The following is a 20,495-nucleotide window of genomic DNA, read 5'->3' on the forward strand; positions in this document are numbered from 1 at the left end:
CTAGGCTCAGTCTTTAAATTTTAAAGCAGAAAGCATATTTGAAGTAAAAGTAAACAAAGTGGCATTGTGTTTATCAAGAGAATTGGTCTGAAAAACAGGTAAGAGACAAAGATTTTTTTGAAAAACCTTTGACTCCTCTTTCTAAGCAAACCCTTTTCAGTGTTCACAGTCATTTTACTGATGTTAAAAGCTTTCTCATTGTTATGAGCTCATAGCACCTTTTTAATAACACATTTTCCATAATGTCTTCTCTGGTTTACTTTTCTAGGAAATGATGACAGAGAAAGAAAGAAGCAATGTAGTTATAGCAAGGATGAAAGATAGGATTGAAACATTAGAAAAGGAACATAATGTATTTCAAAACAAAATACATGCCAGTTACCAAGAGACTCAGCAGATGCAGATGAAGGTATAGTTTCATTCTTTGAAAATAAGATGAAATATGTGCATTCATGTAACAAACTTTTAAGTGCTTTGTGCGATCATGTACTAGGTCATAGGCATGCGAGTGGCTGTACTCTTTGGGCTTAGGTAGACAGATGTTCTGGGTGAGGATGAAGTAGCTAGGCTGGACGCAGACAAGTAAAGACACCAGGATGGTGGAGGTCAATACTGCATTTATGGGAAGTGGGCATGAGAAGGACTGACAGGGAAGACTCCTTGGTGTGATACGCAGATTGTGTTAATCTTCCAAATCACTTGTCAGTTGGGATAAGAAATGGACCCTGGGTAGAAGAGTAACTTGTCATGATTCTTTAGTGCTCACAGGGTCTCTTTTGGGACCTAGGACTGCAGTTTTGAAAGAGTGCTCTGCCGGTGTATCCAGTACAGGTGTCTAGTGTTCACGGTTAGGAGAAGTGTGGGAAGAGTTTGGTAAGTGGGAACCAGAATTGGGATGAATAAGGAAGGGCTGCCGGAGTGGACAGGTGCACTGTTTCCAGTGGGCTTGTGGGCCTCAGTGAGGGGGTTTAGGCAAGCCTGAAGTGAGACTCACCTGATGCTTTTAGTTATTACTCCTGCCACCCACATGGAGAATGGAACAAGTGGCAAGCGGAAGGCTTTTGAAGCAGTTCCAGTTCTGGGGAGAGCAAGGCCTGAAGTCAGTGTTGAGAGTAAGAGGGTGATTTTGAGTAGCACACCACAGTGAGTTACGTGGGAGTTGGTGTTAGAGGACAAAGGGGCTAGTGAGTGACATTCACAGTTTCAGGTTAAGTGACCCTTCCGGGGTCACTTGCTAGTTCATACTTTCACCTGTCTTTCTTGAGTGTTTCAGGTGGTTCATTTTTTACTGTTTTTTTTTCATGTGTCATTTGTTTTCCTCATAATTGTACTTAGCTGTGAACCACTGACTCATCTTTCTTCCCCAGCCCCGTGTCACTGCTAAGAGACTTTTTGAGGGGATGGTGTACTGGGGATTAAACCTAAGGCCTTTGCCCTGAGCTACATTCCCAGCCTTTTTAAAAAAAATTTTCAGACAGGGTCTTCCTAAGTCACTGGGTCCAGGTTGGGCTCAAACTTGGGATCTTCCTGCCTTAGTTTCCAAGAGTGCTGGGATTACATTTGTGTACCACCACACTTAGCTGATAAGTGACTGTTGAAGAATGTGGTTTGGATTTGCTCACCAAAGTAGGCTTACAATATTCCCCTTGATTGACCCTTTCTCTGGACCAGTAACTCTTTGAAATTGTTATTTTCATTTGCTTCACTTTGAAGGCCTGTCATAACCTTAGATATAACCTTGCTTAAAAACAAATTCCTGTCTTCATCAGGTTATTTTATCTTCCAGGAGTTTAAAGCATTATTTTCCTTCTGCTTAAATTCTTTGATTCCTTTCCCTCCCCCCTCTCTTCCCCTTCCTTCCCTCTTTCTCTCCTTCTCCTCTTTTGCTCCCCCTCCCCTTCCTCTCTCCCCACTCCCTCTTTTCTAGTTCATAAATTGGTCTGAATCTTAAAAATAGTTTCTGAGGTTACCTTGCATTCATTTCTCAGATATCTTAGTTTATTTCATGGCAGTATAATTATAGCCCCTTTCTGCTAGGTTTCTCTTTCCCATTCTAACTTGTAATTTATATCTAACTTTTTTTTGTAAAATACTAGTTTCTTCATTATCAGTAGTCTGATAAAATTTTTATTCTTTACTGCTATGAATGTGCCAGTATTTTCTATTGAAATGTTACTGATCATAGGGAAGCAAGTGACCCTGTTGTTGCATTGTTACTCTGTCTTCTGATGCCTCTAGCTTTTGTCGTACTCCTCTACCCATTCTGCAGCCATCATAGATACTGTCCTCAGTCAAGTTATTAAAGAATTGATTTTCCTGTTTTCAGTGATTAGTGCTTGCTGTTCATTTGAAATTAAATACTTTTAGCAACATCTTTTATTGAAGGTGAAAGATATTTAAATGATTTACTTTCTTTACTCGATTACTTTTAGAGGTTAAAGTATAGATTCTTTGTAAATTTACTGAAAAATAGGAATATTTTTCTTAACTAAATTATTAGAATGCCATACCTATTAATTTCTCATAAAAATAATTTTGTGTATTGAAGACATGTTCCTATGTGAATATATGATTCAGTCTTCTTTTCTGATTATATAATTTTGAAATTAAAAAACTAAGTATCAGAAAAATATTATAGTGGTGTGTTCCAGGGACCAGGAAGAGGGGCAAGGGAAGTTTTCCATTTTCTTTTCCTCCTCCTCTCCTTCCTCTTCTTCCTCTTCTCTTTCTCTTTTTCTTCCTTCTCCTCATCCTCCTCCTTCTGTTTCTATTTTGAGACCCTACATAGAGTCTTCCTATGTAGTTCATGCCTGCCTTGAACTCACAGTGATCTTGCTGCCATAGCCTCTTGAGTGCTGGGATTACAGGCATGTGCTACCATGCCTGGCTAGAGTATCAATTTAAGATTTACCGAGATAGTGTGTATATATTTAATATGACTGCCCTTTACATTTTAAAGTTATTAACATTGTACATTTCCTGTTATATGTATTTACCTAAAAAACAACTATATGTCATACTGTTTTAGGAAGTAGGTTTTTATGACATCCATTTTATTATGGCTCAATTTGTGACATAATAAAATTGAATATATTTCCATGTTTCAATCTTTAGGGCACTAAAAACTTCCATTTAAAAATATTTTTTTACGCATAACTGATATATTACAGGATCAGAACAGGCTTAATTCTGTGAGAGTGTTGAGTAGGAATTCTAAATCAATTTAATTTTTTAACTTTGTGTGTTTATTTTGTATTTTCAGTATGATAATAGCTAATTTTTACTTGTATTCTTGACTGCTGTTGCACCTTGTATTTACTTTGGATTCAGTAACAAAAATAGAATTCTCAGCCAGGTGTGGGGATGCATGGCTGTGATCATAGGTACTCAGGAAGCTCAGGCAGAAGGATTCTGCCTACAAATTTAGAGCCAGCCTGGGCAAAATCATCTCAAAATAATAAGTCTGGAGTGTAACTCAGTTGCAAGTGTGAAGCCCCAGGTTTAATCCCCAATACTACAAAAGCAACTCTCTTTAAATGTGTTTATATGTATTTGAAAAGAGCAGTTCAAATTTGATGCTATTGATGTTTTTTAATATTCCCATCATAACAAAATGTTTAGAAAGTGCAGCACTGCCAGCCTCTGTTTTCTAAATCTTCTGTGTGTAAAATAGTTTCAGCAAGTCCGTGAACAGATGGAAGCAGAGAGAGCTCACCTGAAGCAGGAAAACGGGATCCTGAGAGATGCTGTCAGCAGCGCCACAAATCAACTGGAGAGCAAGTACGTTTGCAAATACTTACACCTTCATTTCAATTAAGTGGCCCAGTACTTTCTTAAATCATTAAAATACTGCTTATAACAGTTGTTTAGACTTTTCTTATATGGGCTTCTCAAGTTACCTTTCAAAAACAATTTTCTTGCTCTCTGAAGAGCATTACCTCTATATAAGCTATTGTGTACGTATGTTATGTATTTATTACATTAAATCATGTACTACTGCCACTAGTGGAAAAGTCTACAGATTTATGAGACTGAATTTGCAAGTTTTGAACCATTTATTCTCAGACTTTATTATCCTGTATAGCACCTGGCATGCTAATTTAAAAAATATCCTTAAGTCCTGTTTCCTAAAATTTTTACGATCCACTGATCTAAGGTGGAGCTCAGGAATCTGAATGGAGACACATTCCTCTGAATAGATGTGGTTGGTGTTTTTGGTTTTTAGTTTTTGGTGGGGTGGGGGTGGGGATGGGACTTGGGTCCTCCAGGCAGGCACCTGGCACTACTGAGCTAAATCCCCGGCCCCCAGGCATGGTTGGTTTTGAGGCCATTCTTTGAGGACTAGTACCCTAGAGACCTGTACTGTCCTTGCACAGAGTAAGAATTCTGACTGGTTGATTTTAAAGATCACTTGAGGGTGACACTGTATACTTAGGCTCACAAGTTTGTGGTTATCCATTTTTCTTGATAGTTTATAACAGTTTTAGAATTTGTGTAATTGTCATTAGCATTATTTGGGAATTATACTCCACCAAATAAGTATTTGTGTTCTACTTTGTTTGTATACAGTGCAATTACTAGCTCAGCAAACTTAGTAAAATGTATTGTATTTGCTCTTTATATGTGTCTGTAGTGATGGACGGTTCCTAATCCAGTTACTGTTTTCAGGCAGTCTGCAGAACTAAATAAACTGCGCCAGGATTGTGCTAGGCTGGTGCATGAGCTGACTGAAAAAACAGGGCAGCTCCAACAGGAGGAAGTCCAAAAGAAGAGTGCTGAGCAGGCAGCTACTCAGTTGAAGGTGATACACCCCACTTTCATTTATCACTTTGTGAATAATGTAGATATTTAATTTGTGGCCTAAGGATGTATATAAATTAGAGAAATATAGTTTGAGGCTTATTAAGAACCCTCGCTCTGCCCGTATAGCAATGTGTGACTTAATGAAATAATTGAATATAGGCTTGAATTTGAAGCTAAAGACTGAGGGTATGAGAAATGAAATTAGCTGACTGACCAGTGTAAGGGGTAGAATTTCATTTTCTATATGGAGGTTAGGGCCCGTGTACCAGGCAACAATCATTTAGCTAAAATTACTTCTAGTATCATTTTGATGTAGGCCACGTGATACATGGACCTCCAAATGATACAGGGGAGATATTGTAACCCCACCATGGTAGACAGCCAACATGCCAAGTTCTTGTTCTCTGAAATCAAAGAATGAATTCTAGGAACAGCGGAGGTTGAGAGGAGAAAGAATTCCTTGAGAGAAAGATAGCTTCTCTTTAAGAGAGAAAGGAGGGGACTTATAAAGTGGGTTGCCCGCGAGCCTCACTTCTCAAGGGAGTATTACAGAGCAAAACCAGAAGGAGAGGCGAACATGAGGTGAGGTGGGACAAAATCATGGTCAGCCATTAAGATTCCAAGTATAATCCCTAGGTGTTACTGATTACAGAGGGATCAAATGGGGAAGCATGTCACAGAGGAAGGATACGTGGAACAGATAAGGATACCTCCAGGAAGGGGAGTGGGCTAGGGAGGTTTTGGTTCCCCACCCAAGGTGATTGATGCCTGTTTGGACCCTAGAGATAGTATGTAGATATGGTAAATTCCCTTTGCTCTGAAGTCTGGCCTTCCAAGCATGTACAGTTGTGCGAAGTGTTCTTATTTCTGCATTGACTTCTGTGAGGGCCAGCCCTGTCTGAGGGTCTGCAATATTTCTAACTAACTTAGCTGCCTGCAGTGTTTTATCATCATTAAATTGAATTTCTCAGTAAGTCCAGTAGAACCTATTTTCTTCTAGCGCTGAAACAGATGGGTTTTCCTTTGCTGGAGTGTAAGATTTAAGTATTGCCCCAGTCGCTTGCACTCAGGTCACGGTGCACAAAATACTTTGTCTTCAGATACCAGAATGGCTCTTGTTACCGTGAAATGGTCGTACTGTGAAGAGATACAGAGGGTGGCTCAGACTGACAGAAGGGGGAGCAGATTCATTTCTCTCATCTTGTTTGGGCTCTGGATGCACTCACGTGGCTTGTACGCCAATTGAGTGGAGTGAGGAGAACTGACTGCTCCTCCTTGTTGTGGTTGATATCTAGATGCCCCTCAAGAGGCAAGACTTTGGAATTTAAATTATGGGGCCTCTCTAGCTGACTTCCTGTTAGGAAGTGAAGTCTGGTTGGAAGAGGCAGGTCCTGGGGCGTGGCGTGGAAGGGTGTTATGTCCTCTCCTGGCTCCTCCCTTCACTTTCTGCTTCCTTTCCACCACGAGGCGAGCGGCTTTTCTTCCGCCACGCCCGTCTGCCGTGCTCTTTCCATTGGAGCTAGCGAAGCATAAACTAAGGTTCGGTAGAATGAACTCTCCTCCTTTAAGTTTTATGTGTTGGATATTTGTCAGCAATGAAAAATGAGTAAGACACTCCCTTTGTTGAGAGGGAATTGGTTGGAGATGCAGGTTAGTGAAGCTTGAGCGCAACCTCACTAAAGTAGACGTTCCCACGTAGATCGTGGACACAGTCATACCTTGAGACTGTGACTGTGAAATGATAAAGGGGCTTGAAAGACTTGAGACCTTCTTTGAAGTTTTCTTCAATGCAGCAGTCAAGGCCGACGTGTAGGTGTTATCAGGTGAATGGTGCTGTACTTTGTGGTTTTATCTCTTTTCTGTCACATCCCATTCTGTGTTCTCTCTGCCTGGAGAAAGCACAGCCTGCATCTCGGCAGAGATGACAGGGCTTATATCTGGTCTCCAGCCACCCGAAGGAGTGGTGTGTTTTTGCCAAGGGCTGCGACTTTTTGTATCTGGTAAAACTGTAGCTTTGAATGAAACAACATATTCATTAACCAGGTCGTGGCCAGATCAGGCCTGACACGTAGTAGCTGTCTTGAAGAACAGTACCAATACTGCATTTCTGAAATCATCTCTCCGTTAATCTTTTGGAGGTCAGGATGGCTTAAATGGCAGTCAGACTCTGTATTTGTCTGTCTTCTTGAAATTTGGAGACCAGTGCATTAAGCACTTTTAAGGTAGAACACTACAGGTAGAGGATGCTTTTTTCAAAGTTGAGAATTTTTTGTTTGTGCTGATTTTTCCTTGTGTCCTTTTTAAATATCAAGGTTCAACTCCAGGAAGCTGAGAGAAGGTGGGAAGAAGTTCAAGCCTTTATCAGGAAAAGAACAGCAGAACACGAGGCAGCACAGCAAGGTAAAGGAGACAGGTGCTCATGTATGCTGATGTAATTTTGGGTAAAATTTCTTCCCTTCTCCATCTGTGAAGAAAGTACAGTATGGCATTTTAGTTATAGTGCATAAGAATGACTTTTACCCTTTCATATTACCTTTATTTCTTTGACTTTTTTTAGGGTTTTAAAATAAGAAATGAGGTTTTTTGTTAATTTTTTATGAGTACATGTTTAAAATTCACGATGATTACATTCCTGGTGGGGAGTTGGTATGTTTATGTAAACAAATCTCAATTATTTTTTTCATCTCCTTCCCTGCCCAGCCACCCCCTGCCTGCATTTTTCGATCCCCTTCTCATTTGAAAAAGATCTTTCCATTATGCATCTTTTATTTTGCTCTTTATATTTTGAGTTTCTCCTGCCAGCTTTGCCTGAGCATTGAATTGTAGGCAAAATTATAGTACATAATAAAGTAATGGGATAGCACATTTTCTTTATCCGTTTGTCTGTGATTGGGCATCTAAGCTGTTTCCATAGCTCAGCAATTGTGAATTTAATTGCTGTATGCATAGGTGTGCCCTGTCTCTATGTATGTCTTTAACTCTTTCAGGGAACTGCCCAGGAAAGGAATGTCTAGGTCAAATAGAATTTTTACTTTTTTTTTTAGGACTCTCCATATTGTTTTCTATAATATTTGATTAGTTTACATTACAACCAAAATATAGAAGGCTTTCTTTACACCCCCACATCCTTACTGCCATTTGTTATTTGTTGTGTTCTTGATAATAGTCATTCTCAGTAGTAAGATAGAATGTCAGTATTGATTTGCATTTCTCTAATAACTAAAGTTGTTGAACAATTTTTCATGTACTTATTGGCCATTTTTGCTGCTGCTCTTGATAAGAGTCTGTTCATTTCACTTCCCCATTTTCTAATTGGGTTGTCTTGGGGTGGGTCTCATTTTTTTTGAGTTCTATATATTTTAACTATCAGGCCTCTAGCAGAAGAGTAGCTGTCAAAATTGTTTTCCCATTTTGAAGGTTCTCTTCAGTGTTGATTGTTTCCTTTGCTGTGTAGAATTTTTAATAATTTAATATACAGTAATCTCATTTGTTGATTCTTAGTGTAAATTTCTTATGCTGTTGGAGTTTTGTTGAGAAAATCCTTGCCTATACCTATATTTTAAAGTGTTTTTCTTACTTTAACTTCCTTCAATTTCAGTGTTTCTATTTTATACCTAAGTCTGTGATTTATTTTGTTTTAACACATCCATGATAGGAGCCATAATTTGTACTGTATTTCTTCCAAAGTAAGTCCTAGCCAGAAAATAAACACTAGTGTGGTTTTTCAGGATACACTTAATGTAAACCTCACCCTGAAAATAAAGACCATCAGCCAGGTGGATGCGTTTAGTACAGAGGATATACCGAATTTCTAAAAAAAAGTAATTAAATATGCTCGAATGATAGCATGAATCAGAATTATGTGTAAATTATGTGTAGAGCAGGCACTTTTGGAAAAGTGGTAAACGCCCATATAAAAGATGAGTTTGGCTTGTTGCTGAATGCCCAGTCAGAGCAGACACAACATACACATAATGTACACACTTGATAATGGACACAGTTTGTCTAATATGAGTCTGCATGATTCAGTACATCTTGTGTCACAGTGGACACAGTAATGTGCTCGTGTGAAGTAAGCATTTTCTGAATTTTGGTGTCTGCATTTCTTTGTTGCTTTCCTGTGGTCCATCATTCTTAACGGCCGTCCCTCTTGTTGCCGTTCTTGTCCTGTAAGTTTTCTTTTAACACGTGGTTAGTGGCAGCTTCGGTGAAGTCCAGCCTGCGGAAGGTTGTGGCTTGGGTAAAGAACCCATGGTCTAAAGTCATTGTCAGCTGTGTTGCCAGTGCACTCCGAGCGGCTTCACGGACTGGAAACGCGTATTTAAGGGGCGGTCTCTTGCTGGAAATGAGACTGGGGCCAGTGGTTCCCTAGGAAATGGAGTGGGAAGAAATTCAGGCTGGAATTCGGGTTTGGAGGACTTTGGATGTTCTGGAGGAAGATAACATGGAATAAATACAGATTTCCATCCATGAATAATTGTATTTGTTGTACATGAAAAAAATAAGGCATCTTTTGAAAATAAGCCTATTGTGTCTTTTGCTTGTTTGTTTGTTTATTTGTTTGTTTTTTGGTACCGGGGATTGGACTCGGGTACTTGCGCTTGCAAGGCAGGCCACCGAACCGCTGAGCTAAATCCCCAGCCCCTATTGTGTCTTTTTGAGCAAAAACTTAATACAGGACTGGTCTTATTTTCAGGGAAATACAGTATGTCTTGTTGCCGGGCAGCTCTTCTTTGAATGTGTTATGTTCCCACCAGCTTCAACCACGGAATTTTAGTAATTTTATTAGTAAAATGACTGATAAAGTGGTTAGATTGATTGGTGCTACCAGCAGCAAACCTGATGGGACCATCATGCATGTACCACCCGTGCTTCAAGGTGATAAGAACATATTCATACAGGGTGAGAGGAATGAGTCCAGTTTGAGTCTTCTGCATATGGTTAGCCAGTTTTCCCAGTGCCATTTGTTAAAGAGGCTGTGCTTTTTCCAGCATATGTTTTTAACTTCTTTGTCAAAGATCAGACGGCTGAAAGTATATGGGTTTATTTCTGTGTCTTCTGTTCCATTGGTCAATATGTCTGTTTTTGTGCCCATACCTTGCTGTTTTTGTTACTGTAGCTTCATAGTATAATTTAACATCTGGAATTAAAATGCCCTCCATCCACTTTGCTCCTTTTGTTCAGAATTACTTTGGCTATTCTGGATCTTGTCTGCTTCGTATAAATTTTAGGATTGTGTTTTCCAGTTCTGTGTAGAATTACATTAATAAAAATTTAATTTAATTTAAATTAGTAGATTGCTTTTGGTGATATGGCTGTTACCGTGATGATAATTCTACTTGTCTAGGAACAGGGAATGTCTTTCCATTTTCCAATGTATTCTTCAATCTTTTCTGCCACAGAATTGTAAAGATATTAATTCAGTGTTTTTTGACATAGGGTCTCACTATGTAGTTGGGACTGACCTGGAACTCATGATGTAGCCCAGGCTGATCTCAAACTCACAACGATCCTCCTGCCTCAGCCTCCCGAGTGCTGGGATTACAGGCATGTGCCACCACGCCAGGCTAAATGTTTTGTTTTGTTTGGTTTGGTTTCATTTTGGTTTTGGTTTGCAATTAAATCTGAATACTGAGGTTTCAGTTTAGAAAAAACAACTTATACGTCACCATCTTTTGTCTTAAAAGCAACATGTGCCATAGGTTCACCACCACTGCTTTAAAGAAACGATTAACACTTTGCCTGTGCCATTCAGTTAGCACATTTATTAAGTATGTGCTGGTGCCAAGCCTTGGAGTCAGAGCTAGGTGTAGAGAAAAGGCAGTCTCTGATCTCAGAATGCTCACTCTTAAGACAAAGGTGAATTAGTGCGATGTGGCAAGTGCTAGATAAACACAAGCACAGGCCGTTGTGAGTGTGAAGAAGGGAAACTGGGAGAGATGCAGGGAAACTTTCTAGAGGAGATAATGCCTGAGCTAAAGATGAACTCGGCAGAGGAAGAGGCCTTTGTAAAGTATAGTATTCTGTTACAGATTTACAGGGTAAATTTGTGTCCAAAGAAAATGAAGTACAGAGCCTGCATAGTAAACTTACGGATACCTTGGTCTCGAAACAACAGTTGGAGCAGAGATTAATGCAGTTAATGGAATCAGAGCAAAAAAGGGTAAACAAAGAAGAGTCTCTACAAATGCAAGTTCAGGTATCTGTTTTTCCTTCTTTTAAAACATTAGAGAATCAGATATGTGTACCTAAAAGAGCAGCAGCATATACCTGACCCTGATTCTGGAGTTTTAGTGAATCATTACAACTTAATCTTTGAGCACATTCATAGTATGTAGTGTTTGAAGATCTGCTTAACTACAGTTTTAGGCTCCTTGTAGTTTAGAAACAGTAAAACCGTTCTTTAACTTCTGCCTTATAAAATAACTCAGAATAGAATGCTAATCTTTATTTCAAATAATATCTTTTGGAATCTAAGAATATACCTTTTTTAAGATAAACAGAGCCTGTAAGTCGTGATATTTATACACATACATTTCTTCATAGCACATTTTTTTTCTCTTTTTGTTTACTCCTTATGAAAGGATATTTTGGAGCAGAATGAGGCCTTGAAAGCACAAATTCAACAGTTTCATTCCCAGATAGCTGCCCAGGTAATAGTGTTTTCTTCTTGCTTGTCACAAATAATAGCTCGCAAGCCATTTAGGCAGTTATCTGAGTGCCTGTTGTGCTGACACTGGGCCAATAGTTGGGAGACTGGTTAGTGAATTAACATGATGATCCCAAGTGCTGAACACTGATATATATGCAGTACTGTAAGAAAATGCTAATGAGATTAAAATCAAACTAAATGGAAAGGAAGAGAGCTAGAAAACTCTTTACCAGGAAGATATGCCCCATCCCTAGTCCTGTCATAGAATGGGAGAAATTAACAAACAATGTCTATGATAGAGGTTTATGTATTAAAGGTATTTTTATACTCCTGGCTAATCATGGAAAACCTCATATAGCCACAGGTAATAGCGTTGTGTTAACCATAGCTCTCAGAATATATTCACAAGAGAATCAGTTTAAAATTTATACTTTAGGGGTGGGGGATTTAGCTCAGTAGTGCCGCCACCTGCCTTGCAAGCACAGGATCCTGAGTTCGATCCCCGGTACCAAAAAAAATTTATACTTCCCTGTAGTTAGTGGTAAGTGTTTGAAAGTTTGTAAGATATATTATTTTTGGTAATATTGTCCTGTCATACTTGATTGGTAATGAGGCCTTAAAATATAAATGGTATAACATTAAGGAAACAGTGAAACTTTCCAATACATTTCCATACTGTACATACCATAGATTTTAGTTTCAACTCAACTTTAAAATTCTAAATGTTGTTTTTATAGCAAAAAGTATTCACTTAGAAGTTTGACTTCTCTGTGTAAAAGATTGTTTTAACATTAAAAATTCACTTTTAGGGTTCACACAAGTTTAAATTCCCAAAGCATATAAACATATTTTTTAAAATTCTGTTCTTTGTAGAAACTGTAGTCCACAGTAAATTAGTGAAGAATTATTTAACATAAGGAAGGGGGCTGTAGGTGTGTATGGGTCTGCAAATTATCACTTCAGATTGGATGGAGATCTTTAGTTATCAACTGAGAGGTAGCTCTAGAAAGTTTATCAGAAATTAAATACTTAGAGAATGCTGTGAATACTTTTAAAAAAGAAGATGAACATGAATATTGCCAGATTACCTTAATTAATCATGAAGTGGATCGTATTGAAAAGTTGCTGCTAGGTAAGAGAAGTATAGTGATGAAACTTGGCCATTGTGACTATCGTCCCCTGTTTGTTCTTTGTCAGTTATGTAGTTTTCAAGCCTTTCAAATTGTTTTATTCTACATGTCTTGTGATATGTGGTCAGACATGATTTCAAAATGATAGCTGCTCTGTATTGAACACTTATCGTTGGTTAAAGACTATATTCATTAATTTCTGTTAGATTTTTAAAGCATTTGCAATGATTATTTGTACACCTTTTAAACTTCCTCTTAAATGCTTTCATGTTGATGATGTTTTTCTTTCTTAGACCTCTGCTTCAGTTCTAGCAGAAGAGTTACATAAAGTGTAAGCCTGCCTTTCCAACTTCTCTTGCAATTGTGTAGTCATCACTAACTGATACGTCTTAGAGACCTATAAAGGATTAATTTTATACTCTTTGCTTTTTGGAAAACACTGCAAACTATATTTGGAGCAACTTTTATTTACTCTTTTACTTTGTCTTGTGTTTTGGGTCCCTAAACGTTACATTTTCTGTTTTTATGTCTTCATCATAAAATGAGTGGGTGAAGCTTTTCACTTAGGGTGTTAGAGGTTATGTAGAAAAAGTGATTATGTTTTGAGAGTATTGAAACAAATTAATTTTTGTGTCTAATCTGTAGTAGCTACTCTGGATCTAGGTATGAGGTAATATACTCAAAGTTCTGTGTTTCGTTTTGCATAATTTTCCATAGATATGGGTTACTTGAGTTCAGAAGACCAGAAACATTTGCAGACTTGTGAACATTCACAGATTAACTTATTTGGGTGTGAGTTTTAACATTAGGGATATTACATGTTAAGGAGTTACAGTAATTATAAGACAGTTACTAGTAAACTGAAAAGAGACTAGAAAGGGAAGGTATTATGATATGAGAAACTACTTAAAGATGACCCTATTTCAGGTTTTTAATCCTCGACTTGTAATGTGACTTAGAAATTTTCATTGAATATACGTACACATTTATTTCCTTTTAAAGGATTGCTGAAAAAGATAAGCAGATAAAGCAAACTGAAGATTCCCTAGCAAGTGAACATGATCATCTGACTAGTAAAGAGGAGGAGCTTAAGGTCAGTAAGTCTTAAAAATGGCTGCAATATTTTGTAGGGCTCAATACTGAATTACCATGATCCCTATAACCAATAAGGCTTCATATGAAGAATGGAAAATGCTTTAGAACTCATTGGAAAAGTGCCTTTCTGTTTTCTAGACTATAAAATCTTCTTTAGCTCTGTAGGAGGAAAAAAAATCGGCGGGCTTTTCTCATATGCTGTTAATCCCACCAATTTGAGAAACATGCTGAATATCAGGAAATATTGCTAAATTGACCGTTTTTCTTGCTGATTGAGTGAATTTGTAATTTGAGACCTAGGTTTAACTTTATTTAGTTTTTTCCTCATTGGGTTGATTGGTACATTTAGGTATACAGTACAGTTATATTCATTATTGGGATCTTGTACCTTTACATGACAGGTCTTGGTTCTCATCTTTTCCCCTTGTCCCTGCCCTCCCTTCACTCCTCCTTCCCTACCCCTTTACAAAGACTTCATCCCCATTTTTTCATTTTCTCGTATTTTTTTCTTTTCCCTTATTAGCTTTCCCCTACCCTTCTGGTTTAACTTTTAATGTAGAATAACTGCCTTTATAAACTTTCAGGTCAGTTCTATAAAATATTCTAATATGGAACTCTGTTTTATTGGTCTAGGATATGCAGAATATGAATTTCTTATTAAAAGCTGAAATGCAGAAATTACAGGCTCTGGCAAATGAGCAGGTAGATCTTTATTGCCTATTTTTTGTATTTAAGAAGTTTATTTGTATATTCTCATTTTTATTAATATAATGATCCCCAGTTGTATTCATGTAAATAATAAATATGCTTGTGCTTGGCTGTTTGATGTGTTGAAAATCTCTTTTACAACCTACCTAGATCATTACTATTTCATGTTGAAATTATGTTTTATCTGATGAACTGGTTATTTCAGAGGAGTCAGTTAAAACATTCTTTCATATGCTGGTCTTTTGCCATTTCACCTAAAAAGCACAGACTTTTTATTAGGATCAGAGTTGATCTGTGAGAAGTAAGACATACCAGACAGCAAAACATTACGGACATAACTGCTATAACCTTACTTGAAGTATAAAAGTAAGTGAAAGATTAGTTTCAAGCGCTTCTGAGAAATGATACATTTTCATTTTATTCCAAACACAGGCTGCTGCAGCACATGAATTGGAGAAAATACAGAAAAGGTGATTGAAATATTGTGGTAAATGGAGGCATTCATAAATTATGTTTAAATATAATTGCTGTAGAAAATATTGCTACTTAAAGTTAATGCTATACACATGACTTCAACTGAATATAAAAAATATTTTTAATTGGTGCTTTTTTCTCATAGTATTCATGTTAAGGATGATAAAATAAGATTGCTTGAAGATAAGTTACAATGTGAAATTTCAAACAAAATGGAGGAATTTAAGGTATGTGATTAAGCTTGTACATTCAGCTTTCTTAGAATTAGCTTGTATGATTTTCAGTTGCAGTGAATGTAGAAATACTACTTTGTGTATGAAATCACCTTGAAGCAGTGTTTCTGTAGTTTACCTGGGTGCTTACGCAAATAGTGAATTTTGTCAGAGGCTTTTTCTGTGGATTCTGACTTAACTGGGTCTTCTAATAAACTTTTGAGATTTATTTTGCCCTTATTTTCTTTCTTTTGTTTTTTTTCTTCATTGAGTTTATTGGTTCTTTTTAAGTATACAGTACAGTTACATTCATCACTGGGATCTTGTACCTTTACATGACAGGTCTTGGTTCTCATTTTTTCCCCTTGTCCCTGCCCTCCCTTTTCCCCCTCCTCCCTCCCCTATTTACAAAAACTTAGTTTCCATTTTTCCTCTTCTCATGTTTTTTCCTAGTCCCTTCTTTCCTTTCCCCTATCCTTCCCACTTCCCCTTCACCTTGAGTGCTTTTCTTCCTATTTCACATTGTCAGTTATACCATTTGGATCTTATTTACACTTTTCGTTTTTCATACCAGAGAAACTGTTCGGTATTTACATATGTGTCTTATTTATTTCACTTTAGAGTGTTTGCTCCTATTTTCATTGGTTGTTTTCAGCTGGTATTTATATTTGTGACTGTTGTTATCTGTCTCTAATATTGCCACAGTGCTAGTCTGTGGTCATGGCCAATGTACTTTGTGTACCTGATTGCGAGAATATCACCTGTGTCTAAAAATGCATGAATTCTTGGGCCAGGGATTTAGCTCAGTGGCACTGTGCCTGCCTAGCAAGTGCAAGGTCCTGAGTTTGATCCCCTGTACCTTAAAAAAAATGTGAATTCTTCTTATGTCAGCATGTGATTCACCTGGTAGTCTATGAATACTTAAAATAATATGAGTTTGATTAAAAAATTCCGATGATTGTTTTATTACCTTTTTTCTTTAAAAAATCATAATAAATTAAAATTGTTTTCTTCCAGATTCTTAAGGATCAAAACAAAGCATTAAAGTTAGAAGTTCAAAGACTGCAGACTCTTATTTCTGAACAGGTAAGACTTTTCACAAATCATAAGGTAGAAATAGCCAATATATAATAAGATCTGGTTCTTAATTTGAAACCAAATCATTAATTGAGAAGTTCTGCTTAATCATAGCTGTATCTTTTAATTGCATTCCTCTTCACCTTGTACTTATCAAGATACCAAATAAAAACTTTCTTCCTTGAGATGAAGTGAATACTAATCTGCTTATAAGAACTTTGCAGAAAAAAAAAATAGGGTAGACAAACTTGTCTCATGCTTTTGGAGCCTCAGCTATTTCTTCTAGGCTTCATGACTTCTGAAAAACAGAATGGGTTTGAAACATTACCAGCAGTTATTAGCAAAGTGATATAGATTAAATTGCTTAATATTCTAATACCTTTCATTCTGAGTTTTGTACACCAAGATTATACTTACACCGTCATACCCTGCTACTTTAAAACTCATCATGTTTGGTACATGATACAATTTGACTGAAAAATTTTGTCCCAGTTCTTATTTGTTTGGTATTCTATGTGCAACTTAAACTTGTTGGTGCCGATTGCCTCTTGACTTGCTACGCTTTCCAGCCAAAACTCTTTGGTACCTGGATTTGGTACTCATTGCACCTCCCTTCACCAATAAATGACAAGTGCCAAGTTAACACTGTATTGTAAATTCTTTAGATTTAAATGGGAAGTGTAGTGCTTTGCATAGAGTGGGCATCTCGGTCTTCATTCCTTTCTCTTAGAATATTTTTTCCATCTCATCGCAGTTCCCTAACATAATTGTTCTTCTTTCTGTATTTGTAGCAAGCCATTACACTGTAGCCACTTTGAATAAGCAGTGTTCCATGAATTTGTGCCCAGGAGTGTCTGTTATATGGCTTTTTCTGAGTGTTCTCTTACATGACTCTTCGAATTATAGTTTTAAAAAGTACTCTAGAAACTCTTGATCCTAGTCTAGAAGCTTTGCATGTTTTCCTAATGGCAAGTTTTGGGAATATGCATTTTTTAAAACCTAAGACAGACTATTTCGAATGTTACTACTTCCTTAGCAGATGTGGGCACTTTTTTAAAAATTCAAATTTATGTGTGCCAGGGATTTATTTTGGTGGTGCTGTTGCCTGCCTTGCAAGCACAAGGACATGAGTTTGATCCCCGGTACCCCCCAAAATTTCACATTTATGCAAGTATTGAATTAATTGGAGTAGCTGTGTTGCTGGAAGTATTTTGTTAACATGTGTTTACTTGTCAAGAAATATCATGACATTGTTTTGCATAATTCTTAATATTTTCTGTATGCTATACCCTTACAAACTAAAGATAATGGATAAAAATATTGAAAGGGCATTTAGTTTAAATGGTATTTAAGTTTTATTCTTAATTGTATCCTTGGGCCAGGGTTTTAGCTCAGTGGCACCATGCCTGCCTTGCCAAGTGCAAGGTCCTGAGTCTGATCCCTGGTACATGCTTCCCCCCAAATAGTATTCTTATTTCTCTTTGTTGTGGTGTAACTTTTGAAAGATAATTGCATTCCTTCAGTTTTTAAGAGACATCTTTCCTCCATTTACCATTTTTGAAATCTGGAAATATATATTGTAGTGTCTGGTTATAATTCATTTGGCACTAATTTAAATTTTTAGTGTTAAAATATCAGTTGGAAAATGCAACATTAGAGACTTGGATTAGATTGCGCACATGATTCTTTTTTTTTTTTATCTAGAAAAGCAGATGTACTTTCTGGTATTAATTACTGGGAATTTTGAAATGTTTGTTTCAATATAATAAACTTTCTAAAATGAGCTTCAGTAAAATACATGCCTAAAACTTTCTGAATCTGACTTAGAATTCCGGTGTTCTAGTATGGCAGCTTTTACCTATATTTAAGCAGAAAACTGAAATTTTAAAAAATCGTTTGAATGTTGTTCTTTGCTGCAACCAGTGTTCTCCATCATTATACAAGTGAAACCATTAGACTTACCTTTTCTTTTAAAATTGTGATAGTCGGGGAAGTTAACGTCCTTATATCTTATATAAATTCCTTATGTCTGTGGACATTAATTTTTTTAAAGTTCTCTTTATCTTACTCCGTCAATCTTTTATTTACTCATGTTTCTGTTCACAAATGACCTGTCAAAGTGACAACTTTTAGTATGAAATGGAAATTTTTTTTTTTATATTCTTAGAACAAAATTTCATGGCTGCAGTTTTTGACTTATTTGTGAGTTTAATTCTTAGCATTATTCTTCTGGTTCTGAAGATTTAAAAATATATATGTATATATCCAGATACCATATAACTCTTCATATTATGGTTTTGGTTATTGTTCAGACTTTTCATCTTGGCAGGCCAAAAAAAATAGTTTTTGCCTTTTCTCACTTTTTTATTGCTATTGCTAGTGAAAGAAGAGGTGGAGTTTAGTATCATTTTAGTTTCTTCCGTTTCCAGTTGTTTAACCCTTTCTTATCGCAGTAATAAGGATTCTAAATGACAGTTAAGAGACGAACAGTTGAGTTATGTAAAAACGTCAGTCTCCTTACTGTGTGGATTTTTGTCCTGAGGAAGGGATTGAGCTTATTGGAGTGGAAACCAGTAATGGTGCCAAGTTGTCATGGTTTCTTCAGATGTAGGAAGCAGAAAGCCGAGGAGGACCAGGTACAGGAGCTTGTTTATCTACGTACTCGGGGGAAGGCTGTGTGGCAGATGGTCTGATAATGCAGACAGTCACTTACTAAGATCTCATATACTCAAAGTAAAACTCTGTGGGGTACATCCATTTAGTGGGGGGATGACTTTATTTATTTATTTTGGTACTGGGTATTGAACCTCAGGACCTCGTGCTTGCAAAGCAGGCGTGGTGCTGCTGCCCTAAATCCCCGACTTTTTATTATTTCAGTGGATTTCTTAAGATTCAGTGGCCAAGTTTATCAAGTAGAAACTGAGTTTCTTCTCTTTGCCCTTCTTCCTAGTTGTATTAAATTGCAGAAAAATTCCTCATTCTTTAGGTACACATTTGAAAGCCTCTAGGGAGGAAATAATAGAGTTGGATTAGACCAGTAAAGTATAAAGAAAAGTAAAAATGTTGGATAGATGCTACTGTAACAGTTTATACATTTGAATATTTGATAAACTGAAGACCACGAAGACTTATTGGACTACGTCTTCACTAAAGTAAATTCAGTTGGTCAGATATTTACTGGTTGAATACATGATAGGTACTTACCTACACGCTGAGGCTGTGGAGATAAATGAAACTGGATTCCTTCCCTAAGAATGTGGCTCAATGTGGAGAGGAATACATAACACAGAAAGGTGTGGGGAATAAGATCCTTAAACTAACTTTCCAGGGTTAGGGGAAGAGAGAATGCGTTCTACCTGAAGGAGAGGTTGAGATGGTGCGCAGAAGCAGCTGAACCTGATTTTGAAAAGTGGCCACCAATGGACCAGACAGCTAAGCGATAGTCTAGGCTGTGACAACACATTGTTCAACATTTATGGCAGTGTAATCATGAAGGACTTTATTTGTTGTGTAAGTATCATGAATCTGATGTAATACTGAAGGGTTTACAAGGATGAATTTTGTCTGATCTTTAAATCACCTTAATAACAATGAAGTATCTGATTTTATGAGAAGGCGAAGCAGGACTAAAAGTATAATGCAACTAAATAATAAACATGTAGATAAGTTGGACTTAATGATGTTATTTTTTTGTGAAATGACACATCACAAATAAAAATGGACAAATACCATCTTCACGTAAGATTTGTAAACTTAGAACAGGATTTGTTTTTTGCAGTCTAAATCTGTTAATGGACTTTTGGCATTTGTTGTCTCTTCTGCTGGTGGAACCATTTTTCCTGTTGGAACGTCTTTCCTGTGTCCCTTAGAAAGCAACACATAAGAACCAGAGATGGGGAAGATAGGGCAGTGTAATATTTGAGACAAAGCTGAGGACCTAAATTTAGGCATTGAAGGGTTAATTTCAGAAATACAGTAGAAGTGAAATCTTAGGACTTGGATTTGGCAGTGGGAAAATTAATTTTATCTGTGTGGAAAAATTGTGTGTAGGGGACTGGGCAGAGGAGAATATTTGAAATGAAAGACCCCAGACTTATTTTGTCAGGCCATTTAGCTGGGTATGCTGGGAGAAGGGTGAAAGGGGGCTTAGTTTATAGATGGAGTTTTCATGCTTTGTAAAGAGAATGTGTTTGTGTTGGTTCTGCAGTTCACAAGCACTTTTTAAACATAGTATTGAAAGTGAAGAAGAGGGTTGGGGATTTAGCTCAGTAGTTCCAATGCCTGCCTTGCAAGTACAGGGTCCCAAGTTCGATCCCTGGTATAAAAAAAAAAAAAAAAAAGGAA

The 20,495-nt window shown here is 37.1% G+C and overlaps 1 protein-coding gene across 10 annotated transcripts in view; it reads left to right on the forward strand.

Annotated features, from left to right (window-relative positions):
* The window catches only part of Ktn1 (kinectin 1), a 103,949-nt gene that overhangs the window by 46,753 nt on the left and 36,701 nt on the right, over positions 1–20,495 (forward strand). For all 10 annotated transcript variants that reach the window (XR_004518364.1, XM_033766905.1, XM_033766907.1 and 7 more), the window contains 12 exons: positions 269–409; positions 3,674–3,780; positions 4,669–4,801; positions 7,116–7,203; positions 10,836–11,002; positions 11,388–11,456; positions 12,879–12,916; positions 13,588–13,678; positions 14,314–14,382; positions 14,821–14,858; positions 15,008–15,089; positions 16,092–16,160. Coding sequence is in view for 9 of the 10 variants with exons in the window: in XM_033766905.1 (XP_033622796.1) it covers positions 269–409; positions 3,674–3,780; positions 4,669–4,801; positions 7,116–7,203; positions 10,836–11,002; positions 11,388–11,456; positions 12,879–12,916; positions 13,588–13,678; positions 14,314–14,382; positions 14,821–14,858; positions 15,008–15,089; positions 16,092–16,160 (1,092 nt within the window). In the remaining variant the exon portion in view is untranslated. The remainder of the gene's footprint in view (positions 1–268; positions 410–3,673; positions 3,781–4,668; positions 4,802–7,115; positions 7,204–10,835; positions 11,003–11,387; positions 11,457–12,878; positions 12,917–13,587; positions 13,679–14,313; positions 14,383–14,820; positions 14,859–15,007; positions 15,090–16,091; positions 16,161–20,495) is intronic.

Source organism: Fukomys damarensis, unplaced genomic scaffold (genome assembly GCF_012274545.1).
Source record: "Fukomys damarensis isolate Sample0158 unplaced genomic scaffold, DMR_v1.0_HiC HiC_scaffold_21, whole genome shotgun sequence".
Classification (NCBI taxonomy): domain Eukaryota; kingdom Metazoa; phylum Chordata; class Mammalia; order Rodentia; family Bathyergidae; genus Fukomys; species Fukomys damarensis.